The 16,450-nt window shown below is 30.3% G+C and overlaps 1 protein-coding gene across 1 annotated transcript in view; it reads left to right on the plus strand.

Annotated features, from left to right (window-relative positions):
- Positions 1–12,174, plus strand: part of LOC129988339 (glycine receptor subunit alpha-2-like) — a 71,985-nt gene extending 59,811 nt beyond the window's left edge. The window contains exons 6-10 of the mRNA XM_056096541.1: positions 1,970–2,196; positions 6,817–6,899; positions 7,157–7,291; positions 9,086–9,456; positions 11,935–12,174. Of these exons, the coding sequence (XP_055952516.1) occupies positions 1,970–2,196; positions 6,817–6,899; positions 7,157–7,291; positions 9,086–9,456; positions 11,935–12,105 (987 nt within the window). The 3' untranslated portion in view covers positions 12,106–12,174. The remainder of the gene's footprint in view (positions 1–1,969; positions 2,197–6,816; positions 6,900–7,156; positions 7,292–9,085; positions 9,457–11,934) is intronic.
- Positions 12,175–16,450: the final 4,276 nt, after the last annotated feature.

Here is a 16,450-nt window from a genome sequence, read left to right on the forward strand (position 1 = left end):
TATATATTTTCCTTCGCAATTTATTAAAAATTTTGGAATTAATCTGCTTAATAACTTTATATGAAACTATTAATTGTATGAAGATGTATATTTGCATTTCTTTCACCTTTGCTTGTCCTCAAAATTAGTTTTGAATAATTAATTATTTATAATTATTTAATAAATTAAGTAAGAGTAAAATTTTTCAACTAAGTTGTTTAAATTAAAAAGTGTGTTTGTAATTATTTACGGACTTCCAGTCCATTACTCATTTAAGAGGTACCATCTTGCATAAGAGTGGTGGTAATTCAACCTCACACTATAACTACCGTAAAAGTAAGAATCTATACAGCAGCTTCTCATCCTTATATTTGGAATATCAGCTTTTTTTTTTTTTTTTGAACAACCGACAAACCAATAACCACTGAACGACACAGCATCGACAAGATATATTGTAGCCACATCTACTGGCCAATTCTCCTAACTGGCTCCTCTTAAACGAAGCCCAGACTCTAGAAACTCAGTAAATTCAAAATCTCGTGCCTGTAGACATCATTCCCTGCAAAATTTCATGTGCTCCCTCCCAAAGTGGGATTTATAAATGGTAAAAGAACAGAAAAGATGTAGCAAAATTAATTTTTCTCACATTTTTAAAGTATTAAGCACAGTAAAAATCTTCATGGTCTCAATAAATAGATAAACCCCTCATCGCTAGTGTTAGAAATGGCAGAAAAAGATGTCTTTGGCGGTTGTAACGACCACCAAAAAGCGCCTAGAAAATATTTCGCCAATTTCACGATTTCTATCTTCAAACTACGTATATAGCATGTGAATCGAACGTTCAAAGTTTAAATAATAATACACTTGAGTATATTTTCATAATTTGGCGTTTTTTGGTCGCCTTTAAAGCCGCGTTGCATCGAAAAAGATTAACAAAATATCTCAATAATAAAAAATACATCATTTCAGAAAGTCAGAACCTGGTAACTCGCTCCTAAGATTGGGAGTGAAAGAGTGATTAAACCTGGGGGATTTTTGCATCTAAAAAAATTCATTTAATATGTTTATAAAATAATATTTCAAAAATATTTTATTAAGTCTCTAATTATTTTTACTATTAATTTAGTCTATATTTTGTATTTAATTTTTAAAAAACATTATTGAAATGCGAAATCAATTTTTTTTTTAATATTTACTACTAGATGACAGCACTCGTAGCTATTCAAAATTTAATTCCACTGATAATAAATTAATAATTAATATTTACTCAATCAACATGTTGAAAGCCGAATAACTCGCCTACGTTTTAAACTTACTGCCTAATTAATTCACACTTGACATCTAAATAGATGATAGCTTCCCAAGTTCAAACACTTCCAGGAAGGAATAATTTAATTACTGTGATTCAAATCATAGAAGCAAATCTTGGCAGCCCTTTGCCAAAGTAAAAAGTAATTCGATGCAAAATTATTCACCTAATAGAAGGGCTTGTTTATTGTTCCGAAAAATATATGTAATTGTTTTAAGTTGGATTCTCCTGCTTAATTAATTTGCATCTTCTTACTACTCTGCAGATATTTTTAGCAATCAAAATTAAATAAATAAAACGAAAATGATGCACCATCTTGAATGGTGACCATGTGTCACCTCTCGAGTGCAAAAGGTTAAAATGAGATATTTTCGCCCAAAATGCAGTTTTAAAACTCTCTATACTTATGTATTCTTGAAGAAAATTTCTTATACATCAAATAAATTACGTATAAAATAAACTATACACGCAAATTTAAATCAGATTACATCTATATCAAGTATTTATATTCAAACACTATCTTCATATACTATTTTCATTAACAAAAACCACTCAAATAAAAAAAAGATCAAAATGACAGAAATTTATAGAACTAAATCGTTATTTTTTGAGGTAATAGATTGAAATATCTCATTTTTAATTTCTTTTAAGCTGATTAAATTATGATTATTCTTCTTTCAGACTTACGTGGCGGATATTTTCATGTCGCAGAGTTGGAAAGATAACAGACTTCACTTACCTGAAAATATGACTTCTAAGTATCGCCTTCTGCCGATCAGTTGGTTGAAGAAGATGTGGCGTCCGGACTCGTTTTTCAAAAATGCCAAACGAGTCACTTTTCAAGAGATGACCATCCCCAACCATTACATTTGGCTGTACAGCGATAAAACCATTCTGTACATGGTGAAGTAGGTATACGTGATAAAAATTTAAAAATTAGCTGGTCATGCATATACCATCTGCGCTATCCTGTCTATTTTTTGCAAAACAATATGCATGTTTGCATTGGTAATGGTGATAATAAAGCTTAAGTATAAATGTCAATATCATTTGTATTCAAAGATTAATAACGTAGTCAAAAAGTTATTGGCTACTGCCTGAAACTCTATTTAAGGTAAAACAATCTTCAGTGATATTGCTATAATTATATTTTATGATACTCACCGCGATTCGGAATGAATAAACGTTGTTTGGAACGTTCTCTGACTCGCTATTTCATTTCTGAATCATTCTCTTTCAATTATGCCATCCGAAATTTCATTCATATGCTATTATTTTCTCAGCATGTTACAAGAAATTTTACGTCGTAAACTTTTTTTACAAAAAAAAAAAAAATAAAAAAAAAAAGACTTTTGATTCTATATGAAACAGACAATGTGCATGAATTTAGGTCTAATAGAAGGAGGCTACCGGCTTTATTTTGAAAATACACCGATCATCGCCATCTATAATGCAGGGTTCACACGAGATCAGATATTGCGCGCCACACCTACCTCAGGAATATCACGTGACCCCCAATGGGACAATGGGAAATGGTTATCCTATTGCTGTCACATGATCTTCCTGAAGTAGGCGTGACCTTCCATTGCGCGCAATAGTTAGTCTCATGTAAACCCTGGTTTAATGAAAAATCAATCACTTTTTCCATTACATGTCTTAATGTCTTATTTATGTAGAGTGTAGCTATACTTACTTTTAAGAAACAAATGAGCAGAAAAATGTGAAATTAGTTCAGTATCATTAAACTGCAAGGAAATTAAAAACAATCAAGAAATAAGTGTTTAAAGACTGCCGGCGTCCTGGCATAGGGGTAGCGCGTCTTCCCCGTCATCTGGGCGTCCCGGGTTCGAGTCCCGTTTTGGGCATGGCTGTTCTCCTACTTCTATGTTCTATCTGTGAGGTGTGTGAATGTGCCCTCCTGTAAAAAGAGGTTGTGCAAGCGAATGAGTGATGCGTGAGTAGTCAAGTCGTACTCTTGGCCCTAGTTGGCTCTACGATAAAAACAATAGGCGCTCCCATTTTGGCTTAAATCGGCTGCCTTCGAACAGCGGGCTTGTCCGTGGCAAGTGCCATAAGAAACAACAACAGTGTTTAAAGACTATAATTATCGGTTAAAAGTTCAACTCTAATAAATATTTTCCCGATGTGTTAATTAGATGAGACCATTTAATTGAGATGTTTGCATTGCATAAAATTTTTATTTCGAAAAATAGTATTAAGAATAGCTGTTTTTAACTTATAACTTTCAAAATAAGATTAGTAGATTGCACGAGCAACATATGAACCGACATTTCAGCAATTTAACACTTTGATTGTCACGTGATTTACCTGTTATTTAATTATATCGAGCCATCCATCTAATTCGATGTCCTCTTCTCTACTATATTTAACCTTCCATTTGGAGCAACTAATCTGTGAGATGAAGTCACGAGTCATGATCATTTGAACTTGTTTTATGAAGTTAATGTGAATTTTAAGTTACGTTATTGAGAAAAAAAGTGTTTTGGAACAATTTCATGATTTACTCAATAAAAACAGTAAAGAAAAATTAAAATGTTATCTAAAAGCCTAAATATGAGAAAAGTTCTGTTTAATATGTTTTTTTAACATACATTCAAAAATTGCATTAATTGAGTGCATTAATCTCTTAGATGAATTGCGCCCGATCGTGTCAGGATTTGCATTGCGCCCGACGGAAAGTTAAGAGACAGTAAAGAAAGAGGTCATCTAATTAGACAGATTATCAGATGAAACGATCATCTAATTAGATAGATTATCAGACCATCTAATTAGATAGAGGGTCCAATTATTAAGCGAGAGTCAAGTAGAAATTTTTTCTCTTTCTCAAATTTAACTGTGCTGCTGTACAAGTGTTAAATTTTAGAAAAGGAAAAAATTTCTACTTAAATACTTTACTACTTTTAAATACTTATTTAATAGCATACGTCAAATACTTGCGAATGTCTTTCAATTCAGCATGTAACATGTAATTACAACTTCCCATTAATTACTTTTGCTTAAACAGCTTTATGGAACTTTACTTTGATTTTATAGGAATCAAAAATTCAATTTATATACCCCATTCATTATAAAGAAAAATACTTACGGGAAGTGCATAATACAAGTAAAATCTTAATAAGTTTTCTCTATCTTCAACGAAGAAAAGTTTTCAAAGTGCTTTTCTAGAATTCAAATCAGGCATAAGAGACAAAAATCCTTCATTCGAAAGATCAAAAACGAATCTAAATACCGATTCAGTGCGTATTGTGCGAGCTGAGCTCCTCATGAATATTCATCGACAAAATGAGGAAACTTTAATCCTTGGGAGATTTGCATTCATTTAGTAAACATTTTGAATACTTCGTTTGAAGTATTCATCTGTAAAGGCACTCCCCAGGAGGCATTGCGAAACATTTAGAGATAGAATATTTATTGAAGGGAATTTATCTTGATCGGATGCAATGTATTAAATGCTTCATTTAGGAGTAGAGAATGTAAGGTATAAACATCTTCAGCTTCTCTGAGATTTCAAATATCAGTGTTTTTATGAATATACTGTTTAAATGTGAAATACATTTTTCGAAAATATGATACAAAAAAGTATTTTTTTCAGTGAAAGACAGAAGTGTATTTGAAATGATTACATTTATTTTACATTTTAATGACTTATAATTTTTTTAAAAAAATTAATCAATAAGAATTTACCCTTTTCTCTCATATGGTATCTCTCACTCACCATTCAAGACGGTACATATTTTTAAAGTTTTATGTATTTTTTTTTTATTTTTTATTTTATTTTTTTTTTTGATTGTTAAAAGTACCTGCAGAGTAATAAGAAGATACAAATTAATTAAACAGGAGAATTCAACTTAAAATAATTATATTTATTTTTTGGTGCAATAAACAAGTCTTTGTATTAGATGAATAATTACGCATCGAATTACTTTTCCGAGTGCGAAGGGTAAACCTTACACCGTATATAATAGAATTATGAACATAATAGTTACAAAATTAAATTAATACCATATATTTTAGATTAAAAAACAATTAAATAGATTTAAAGGATTTGGTAAATATTATGAAGCAAGAGTCATAATTGGCCATCTCGAATCAATCGATGGTGTAAAAAAAAAACCAATCAATTAAAAAAATTTCGAACATTTTTTTCAAAGCAGCGGAAAGGCTTGAAAAAAATATTTTCTCGAAAATATGAGAAGGGGGGGGGATACTTTTTTCAAAATATCATTCAGCTAAATGCACAAACGTTTCATCTTATAACCAGTAAATCAATGCATTATATTTAGATATTTTTGGCCAAAGCTTTACAAGGCCGCATGTTGTTTCAAAGAAATTTCGTGAAGATCGGCAACAAGTGGTTACAGAATGAATAAATAAAAAAAGTGTGAGTGATCACCTTGAAACACTCTCGCATACTCCAAAATACTACTCCACATGTTGGAAAAGAAGATGGCGATAAAAAAATCTTTATTTTGGCTAACAATTTAAGATGCTTTATTTATGGGATTGTTGACAGTGGAGACAGGTATGCTGTTATGCCTGTTTTTGAGCTTCTTGTTTGCAGCCGGTCACCCCAACACCACTGAACGTAACACTATCGACATCGTGCTTGTTTTGGAGCTAGAGGGGAAAAAACAAACGTTGTGTTGGTGGGTTGCTAACATATATTTCAAAGACAAAAAAATTAAGGATAGATGGAACATTTAAGTATACGATAATTGGTACATTACCGGTACGAAGTATATACGAAGTTAAAAAGTTCGTAGATTTATTATTATCAATAGCTTTATCGGACAGATGAACTTGAGTTTAAAAAGTTACAGAGGATTTTTTAGTTACTACAGCCAAGTATCTTTGGGAAAATGAAGAATATAGAATTTTTAACAATCTCTTCTCTAATGATTGATAAGTATGATATTGACATGCCAGTTTGTTTAACAAAGCATTTTCAACTTGTTGTTATGATTGAATTAAAAAAAAAATATTTAAAGATTAAAAGCTATATCCAAATAAGCGAAAATTTAATGCCTTACTTTCAAATTGTCATTTTCTTTCTCTGGGTCACTTTTATGAATTTTTGGTATTACGTGTGTCAAAGTGCCATGTATGTAATTATTTAAAAAGCTGTAAATAGAACTCAAAAATATTCCTTCCAATCAAGAATAATATAATTAAAATTAATAAAGCCAATTCATGCTTGCATGATAAAAATTAACTATTCTATGCCAAGTTGATTTGGGAATCTATGGCTTATCTTACATGAAGGAAAGGGGCTTTAATAGCATCCAGTTAATTGTCAGATAATACACGCAGTTGCGTTCGTAAAAAGTTTAATTGATTGGTTTATTAGGATTTAGAGACGGAACACCCAAATTATCTAAGCTCAACCAAATGCTTGACACGAGGTTGTATCGTCTCATGAATTTCCTACATTAATTAGCAATTTCAGTTTTTACAATCATAAGAATTAAATCAACTTTAACATTACTAATCTTTTTTTGTTAATGCAGGTTAACTTTAGAACTCTCTTGTGCCATGAAATTCGAAGCATATCCTCACGATACCCAAACTTGTTCTATGAAGATGGAAAGTTGTAAGTCACAAGCAGAAATGCTTTTTTATAATTCATAAAACTTTTGATAATAAGTTTTTATAATATATTGAGAGTACATAATGTTTAAGTTAAATATTACAAAGCAATAATCGTCACCTTTCCTGATTCAAAAATATTTCCATATCATTTTATAAAGCTATTTTTCACTTTACTCGTTTATATAATGGGAAATAAAATTAATTCAATGAATTTCTATACAGATTGTATTCTAGATAGATTTTTTTTCCTTTTAAAAGTGTCTTACACCACTGATGACCTCGTCTTTGATTGGGAATCAGAAGTTCCGTTAGTGGTCGAACCTGCCATTGAACTTCCTCAGCACATCTTGGTGGACACGAAACTTGGGGACTGCATGCAAGAATATTCCACAGGTGAGCCGAACTTCACTTCTTGTATGCAAATAGCTACTTACTAACTGCACTAAATGTTAATATGTATATATTTTTTTGTTTATTGCATGGCAAATCATCAAACATATTCTTCATAATATGGTTTTAATCATATTATTTGGTTCATTAAAATATTCACCTATAGTAAGATTGTATAATCATCAAATTTTCTTATTCTGTTTCATATGCGTATGTCAAAAAAATAAAGCTAAGTTATTAATTTATAATTATATAGTTAGTTTTTCAGTTTTTGATACATTAAGAAACAATAAATTATCCAAATTTATGTGTCACAAAATTATACAGCAGTCATTTAAAAATCATTTTATGAGTTAAGGCTTCTTTCCTTAAACTTTTAAAGACAGATACAGTTATTTTCCGAGATTATACACAAAATAAGTGTAACTAAGAAGTTAAACAAAACATACTATTTTCAAATATACTGGTTTTTCTACATAAAATCTAAGTTAAGGAAATAATTGGAAATTCACATTCTAATTTTAAATGTTCGCCAAGAGAGTTAAATAAATGGGAAATATTTAAATATTGCTTTTTAACCCTTTGCACTCGAATGTCTCGTCTCAGGAATCCTTTAAGACGGTGCAACGTTTTGACATTTTATTTGTTTACCATTAATTTTCATTATAACATTATAATTTAATTTTATCGTAATATATATATATATATATATATATATATATATATATATATATATATATATATATATATATATATATATATATATATATATATATATATATATATATATATATATATATATAAATTCTAATTTCAATTTAATTAATTTCCAAGATTTTATCTTAATTTAGCCCACAGTAACATCATTCTAAAAATATTCTCTTATTTCGTGATCCAATTCCACTTTCTCTACTTAATTAATTCAAGAGAAGCTTTATAAAATTGCTGAATCGACTAAACACCGAAGCTTTCACACGCTCCGCGTGAAGGGACAGAAAAATGCCCAGTAAGCACATTCTTTTTAAAAGATCCCTGCGTTTCTCTTACATGTGATTTTGACATGCGTCAGAAATCCCTATCAGAATCTTAATAATATATGAGCACTGTAAAAAAAAAAAAAATTTTCGCTATCAAAATCTCAGGTTATATAAGACGAGGGCTAATTTATTTCGTTCTTCTTCAAGACTTCTGCTTTTGTGCCGCACTGTGGCGGACGTGCCTTGTCTGCGTCTCTGCTTGTAAATAATTATGCTTTCCCGGAATGGATATTAAAATTAATTGAAAAATGTAAAATGTCTCATCTATGTCTTCAAACCTGCCTTCTGCTTCAAACAATCAAACAAAAGGCTTACACACACGCACACACACACACATATACATATATATATATATATATATATATATAATTTTCAGAGCAATAAAAAATTATTAAGCAATAAACAATTATTTGTATTAAATGAATAAATATGCAGCGAAATTTTTTCCGAGTGCAAAAGATTAATTTTATACGAACGAAAAATAAAATACCGTCATTTAATCTATGAATTTTTGTTTGTAATTGATCCAGAAGTTAAAATAGAACTATTGTAACAACAATTGATTTATTTATTATTGATCGGATAGTTTTTATTTAAATGTCGGATATCAGGAGTGTGGTTAACGAAAACTTCTTATATAAAACTTACTTGTTTTGAATATTGCAAGTGTATCTTTATATAAAACCAAACGAAATCAGTATTTATATAATGGATCATTACGTGAACCACTGATTTCATTACGAGTCATGTATATCTACAGGTAATTTCACGTGCATTGAAGTTCTCTTCACTCTGGAACGACGCCTCGGTTACTACCTGTTCCATACTTACATCCCGACCTGCCTGATCGTCATCATGTCTTGGATATCGTTCTGGATTCGAGCAGACGCCGTTCCCGCCAGAGTGACGCTGTGTGTCACCTCTCTGCTCACTCTGGCCACTCAGCACGCCCAGTCCCAGAAGTCTCTCCCTCCGGTGTCCTACATCAAGGCCATCGATATCTTCATGTCCACCTGCACCCTCTTCGTGTTCTCCTCCCTCATGGAGTATGCAATTGTCAACATTGTGATCGGAAGAGCGGAGGAAAGGGTCAGCAATCTTATGAGTGAAGTGCAGATGATTCATATGGAAGTGAGTATGAAAGGTTATAGAACAGATTGTTGAACCTTGGATCCTTTTTCATATATTGTAAGATTAAAAATTAACAGTTTATATTTTAATTATTAGTTTCGTACTTAACGTAATATCTGTGTAACTTTGAATTTCACTACCTATGGATAGTAAAATAATTAAAAGAAAAAATATAATTGAATAAGAAGGGATCCACGGTACAGGACCTTGTAGCTGGAATTCCCCGGAACAGGAAGTCCGGTTATACCACCAGACATTGGGCACACATTTTTGTGGCCTTACGACATACATGAGATATGCTGAAACTATTCCTCCACACCGGTCATCACCCAGGTGAATTGTAAACTCATATGTAAAGATTTCATCCATCTAAATCATCGTGTTCTGAAATGATAATCTGCATACTATCAGAGTTCATCTAATTCGTCACATTTTTAAATTATTTCTCTAATAGACAAATAAAACTCTAAAAAAAAATATTCCGAATTTAAGACCGTTGAAATTAGAGATATTCGTCAAAAATTTAAGATCGAATTTTTTGATGATGTCGGTACTTTTTTTTCCACTTTATAAATGAGGAATTAAAAAAATCAAAGTTCTAAGCTATCTCGTTTTTAACTGTTTCATATGTTCTCAGGTGCAGAAATCCGGTCAAAATCACGTCTAGCTGATCTTTCCCAAAAGATTAAAGGTTTAAATTTAATCCAAATATGTACATGTCTTTCATATATATGTACTGTCCCCTATTCCATTGGCACAGTACTTCATTATGTTACGGAATGCACCATCACTATATCTTGGCATATGAAAAAAACCATCACCAAGCCTTGAACAAGAACGGTTAAAAAGAGTCGTCAATAGCTTCTTCAGGCAAAAAAATCCATAGGATAATTAATCAGTGAAAGTAAAGATACCTTGTTTAGCTAGCTACCAATATCAAATGTCATACACTCAAGAACCAAGGGAGAAAAAAATCTAGCACCACAGTGTTTTCACATACATTTGCATCCATATATATATATATATATATATATATATATATATATATATATATATATATATATATATATATATATATATATATATATATATATATATATATATATATATCTTTTTAATAGAGATTTTCATTGTAACAATTAACCAAAATATTTTATATTAGATTCTTTCAATTGCATCTTCGTCTACAACGTTATCTTAACAAATACAATAATCACAGAAAACATATGTTGTTTTTTATTACATAATAACCTTTTGCATATCATTACTGCAGATAATTTTTCTATGCTTTTTCAAAGTAGAAAACCGTAGCAAATGGTTTCATATTATTATCATTTATTATATCTTTGTAAATCCTGCACATACTTATTTCTGTTTTATTTTTTGTAAATATTCTGGTGTTTAATAAAATGTCCGTGATATGCCCTTCAAACCGTTCAGTGACCAGAATGGTTACAGGTATAGGATATGAGAAAGCGTTTTATTTTGTCCCATATTTCATATGACTATGCACTGTTGTTTCATCTGATACAATTTGTTGTGTGAAAGAACTGTCAAATTATCAGTAGATTGAAAATAATCTGTTTTGTCAATGAGATCTAGTTCTTATCAATAAATGATTATTTTCTGCAGGTGAAGTTACTCAATTCATTTGCTTCAACAGCAAGCTGGTTTTTAAAATATTCTTAATAATTATAATATGATATACATATTGATTTGAAATGTAACTTGATTTACATACTCACAGTCTGATATTTAACTATTCTATTTGCCGGCGTCCTGGCATAGGGGTAGCGTGTCTTCCCCGTGTTCTGGGCGTCCTGGGTTCGAGTCCCGGTTTGGGCATGGTTGTTCTTCCGTTGTTCTACCTGTGAGATGCGTGAATGTGCCCTCCTGTAAAAAGGGGCTGTGCAAGCGAATGTGATGCGTGAGTAGCTAAGTCGTACTTTTGGTCCTAGTTGGCGCCACTATAAAATCAAGAAACGCTCTCTCCCGGCTTAAAATCGCTGTCTTCGTAACAGCGGGCTTGTCCATGGCAAGTGCCATAAGAAACAAGAACAACTAATCTATTTTCTTTGTAGTGAATGTAAATATTTTATAGTTTTCCGCACCAAGAATAGTAAAATCCCTTTTCTCGATTATTTTTTCTCTGATATTTCGAACTGGGCTCTCGAATTAAGCTCTCCATAATATAATAATAAACACCTAAATAATATCAATTGATTAGTAATTGGTTCCTCCAAAGTGTAAAAGTTATTTTCTAACACCGTGTATCATAATCTTTAGTACATAAAATTTAATTTCTCCTGAACAGAATACATGAGTTTATTTTTTTGTTTTTGTTTTTATGCATTTCATAAAGGTTTTGTGCTTTGATAAATTATTTAGTCTTTGTGTTGTTATTTTGCATTAATTTATTGATAGTTATCTTTTGATTTAACATAGCTTTCTGTACAAAATGTATATTTATATTTGCAGGGTGAAATTCGAGTCCCCAATGGCACCAGAATGACTTCTTCCCCTTCTTTGAGGAGCCGGTCCGAAACTTTCGAGAGACAAGCTCAGAAAATAGACATGTGCTCTCGCATCGTCTTTCCATTTCTATTTATTGTACTCAACGTAGCTTACTGGTGTTATTACCTTAGCTAATAATTTTCTGAAACTTTGCCAAACTTAAATCATTTTTATTTCTAAACTGCCGACTAAGTACAAGGTGATGAATTGGGCCCACAAAAATTACACATCCAGTACCATAAGAACATTCCAAGAAGCCCAGTATAAAATAAAATGCAATTTCATATAAATTACCTTTGACATAGACCGTTGTGAGTATTTATCATAGGTCTATAGAAATAAGCTGGTCAAGTTAATCTACATCACACACGCACACACACAAAAAAGAAAAATACGAACGATTTGGGTCTTTTTCCTTTGAGTTCAAAACTAACTTTTGGTGATTTTTTTTTCTTAATAGACACTTTAGATTAAATTTACATTAAGCTTTGGCAGTATAAAAGTCACATATTTTTTAAAAATTTGAAATAGTCATGCTAAAGTTCCAAACCGACTGATAATGCTAGAAGTTGTGCAAATCTTGTAAGGTAATGTTATATTTGATTAAGATTACTGACAGATATGCTTTTTAAACGAATTACTATTGGAAAAAGTAAATGAAAGTATCAAAAGTTTTTACTAAAAAATCTACTTCTAAATATCACAGAAAACAACATAATTCTGTATGATGTGGCTAACTTTAGCATTCAGGGAATGAAATTGCAAACATGTATGATCTATCTCAACAAACGTAAAAAGGCATTCATTAATGTAAGGTATGATAACAGGAAGTGTTTATATACAGTATGATAACAGAAAGTATTTATGTATAGTATAAAAGAAAGTATGTATGCATAGTATGAGAAAAAGTATGTATGCATAGTATGAGAAAAAGTATGTCTGCATAGTATGAGAAAAAGTATTTATGTACGGTATGAGAGAAAGTATTTATGTAAAATATGAGAGAAAGTATTTATGTACAGTATGAGAGAAAGTATTTATATACATTAGAAAAACAGAGAGCATTTATGTATAGTATGAAAACGGAGTATTTATGTACAGTTTGATAAAAAAAAGTATTTATGTACAGTATGAAAACAGAAAGTATTTATGTACAATATGAAAACAGTGGGTATTTATGTACAGTATGAAAACAGAATGTATTTATGTACAGTAGGAAAACAGAATGTAGTTATGTACAGTAAGAAAACAGAGAGTATTTATGTACAATATGAAAACAGAAAATATTTATGTACAGAAGGGAAACAGAAAGTATTTATGTATAGCATGAAAACAGAAAGTATTTATGTACAGTATTAAAAAGAGGATATTTATGTACAATATGATAACAAAGAATATTTATGCATACTATGAGAACAGAGAGTATTTATGTACAGGATGATAACGGAAAATATTTATGTTGCAGAATTAAAACAGATAATATTTATGTATAGAATGAAAACAGAAAGTATTTATGTACAGAATGAAAACAGATAATATTTATGTACAGAATGAAAACAGAAAGTATTTATGTACAGAATGAAAACAGATAATATTTATGTACAGAATGAAAACAGAAAGTATTTATGTATAGAATGAAAACAGATAATATTTATGTACAGAATGAAAACAGAAGGTATTTATGTACAGAATGAAAACAGATAATATTTATGTACAGAATGAAAACAGAAAGTATTTATGTACAGAATGAAAACAGATAATATTTATGTACAGAATGAAAACAGAAAGTATTTATGTACAGAATGAAAACAGATAATATTTATGTACAGAATGAAAACAGAAGGTATTTATGTACAGAATGAAAATAGAAAGTATTTGTGTACAGTATGATATGAAACAAAGAATTTTCTATCTCTGCCTCGACTAAATTTTTAGATATTTCACTGAATATAATGTTAAAAAAGTCCAATAGTTTGTAAAAAATTCGAAAAATTTGTTTTCCTTGTTAAAAATGTGGCAGAAAACCAGCAATGAATTCTTCACATGGGTGAACATGCCTACCATTATATATCAGAAGAAGAGCATTTGGAATAATTCACAGTTTTCAATTCTAGGATTTTTACGTATATGTTCCCGCCAATATTTGTTGAAATAGAGCCAAAATCACTTATAACAACCGATATCCATTTGTTATAACGCTGTGGATAGCAACATGCTGTTGGCAGAATAACCAAAAAGCTTCTTCTACTAAATACTTCAGACAGAAGTTGTGTTATCTAGACGAAAAAATTTAACTGCGGGTCATTATGAGTAGTTTTAGTGCTTCAAACTACTCAAGCAATAAAATGCATTTGAGATGTTGCCAATAAAATGAGGTCACACAGAATTATCTTTTCACATATTGTATTACAATTGCTAATAATTTCAATCTGCATGCTCCTAGTATTAAAAATAAGCTAATTATTATGTATATAAACTGATTCTGAAATTTCTCAATCTTTACCTATTTCAGGACTTCTTCATTGTTTAATAGCATTTATTTATTTATCATTCGGAGAAAATATATTCTTAAAATTTGCTCATGTGGTAGTTAAATCTGCCAAATTGTGCGAAATCCGATATTTACTAAAATAAGAATGTATTTAATTTGTATAATTATATATTATTTTGAAGAATAAATTATTTAGAGTCAGTTATTTTAGATATATTATTTTAAACTAAAAAGACATATTTATTGTTTGTTAAAATATTGAAGCTCCAAAGACTTCGAAATAAAAGTATTCTATATTTTGAAGTACAGAACGTCGTGTCACTTATTAAACTGCCTTTTTTTTTCTTTTACGATTTGGCATTTAAAAAAGATAAATACTATGGCAAACATTCTAACAAGATTACAAAAAAGAAGTAGAAAAATTGATATTAAGAAATCAAATATAATGTATTTTATTTTTAAAAATCATGTCATATTTACAAAAAAAGGTGTTTGAATTAAACGCATTTTGTTAATTTAGTAGTAATTTTAATACTTACCGGAATGACTGCACTTATCAAAATGTCAATATAAACATCATTAGGTAATTCGCTAACAATAGACAAGTTTCTTGAAAATATATATTAATTAGAAATGGAAAACATTGCAGAATCGGAAATTGGATAGTAACGTCCAATATAGAATAGTTAGAAAATTAGGAAAATATTCGTGTAGGAAAACTATTATTCAATAATCGCCCTCTAGGATAACTGGATGGAAAATATCGCAAAGCGAAGTTCGCAAATATATGAACTGCTAATTCTACAGTAGAAGTTAAACAATGCTATGAACATTTTCCAATACTTCATAATTTGTAGTATCAAATGGCAAGATTTTAAGCTAACGCCAGGCACCAAATATTTGGAAAATGGTCCCGATTGTTGTTCTTTTACATCCGAATCAAAGGAAGTTTCGAACATTCATATCAAATTATTTTTATGTGGGTTTAACGAAACACTTTGTTGCCATTAAGCATATATATAATTATTTATCGTCTTTTACATTTCATGTTTGTTTGTTTTTTATTTTTCATTTAGCAAACTAGAACAAGTTAGTATCACTTCTGTTGCAGAACAATTGCAACTTCTACTGCCATCAATTGGCCCATTCAAACGTCAACTTTTGTTCAAGTTTAAGTGGATTTGAACAAAACATTAAACACAGAGTGTGACAGAAACATTTTTCTCCGTAACTGAAGGAGAATCATTTGATATAAAAGCTGGTTCAAATGTTTAAGTCAAAATTGGACACATTTTGCAACGACGGTTAAGGATTATTTTACGGAGTTCATTGAATATACTTTCTTGCAGTTTATTGAGAGTTTGTTGATATTGTATAACTACAGAGAAAAAATTTTCAACTCTAAGGTTACATTCTTTATTTGTTTAGATTAAATGAAGATATAATACTCATACACACGATGAATCGTTCATCAAATCGAACAACCAATCATCTGCATTGAAGCTGAAAAAATATCACGATCATGGCTCCTTCGAAATGTTAAGAACAATATTTTGTAGTTCAAACTTATATATTACTAGAATTATTGACTCTTATCATTTAAGCAGGGGCAGTATCAGAAAGATTTTAGTAGAAAAATTTTCATTATGATTATAATTTCTCACCTTATTTGAAACATTTCTGTTCCCTCAATGGTTAAGATGTTTAAGGAAAATGAAAATTTTAAACTCCCCTTTAAGACATATGGCTCATCTATTTCCTCCTCTAAGACTTTTAGCTTCCATATAATATATTCGTCGGCCATTTAAATGCGATCAAAGCCATTCGAGTTATTTTGGCCTCAAAACCCCACAAGCTTTTAGACTTTTGATCGAAAATGCAGAAGCTGTTTTTATTAGCTCGATATCTAATCGGATGATCATATAATACTTTGAAATTACCTTGCAATTTCTCTGCAATACTCCGCAATACTTGTAATAATACTTGTTT

Source organism: Argiope bruennichi, chromosome 10, assembly GCF_947563725.1.
Source record: "Argiope bruennichi chromosome 10, qqArgBrue1.1, whole genome shotgun sequence".
NCBI classification, from domain to species: Eukaryota; Metazoa; Arthropoda; class Arachnida; order Araneae; family Araneidae; genus Argiope; species Argiope bruennichi.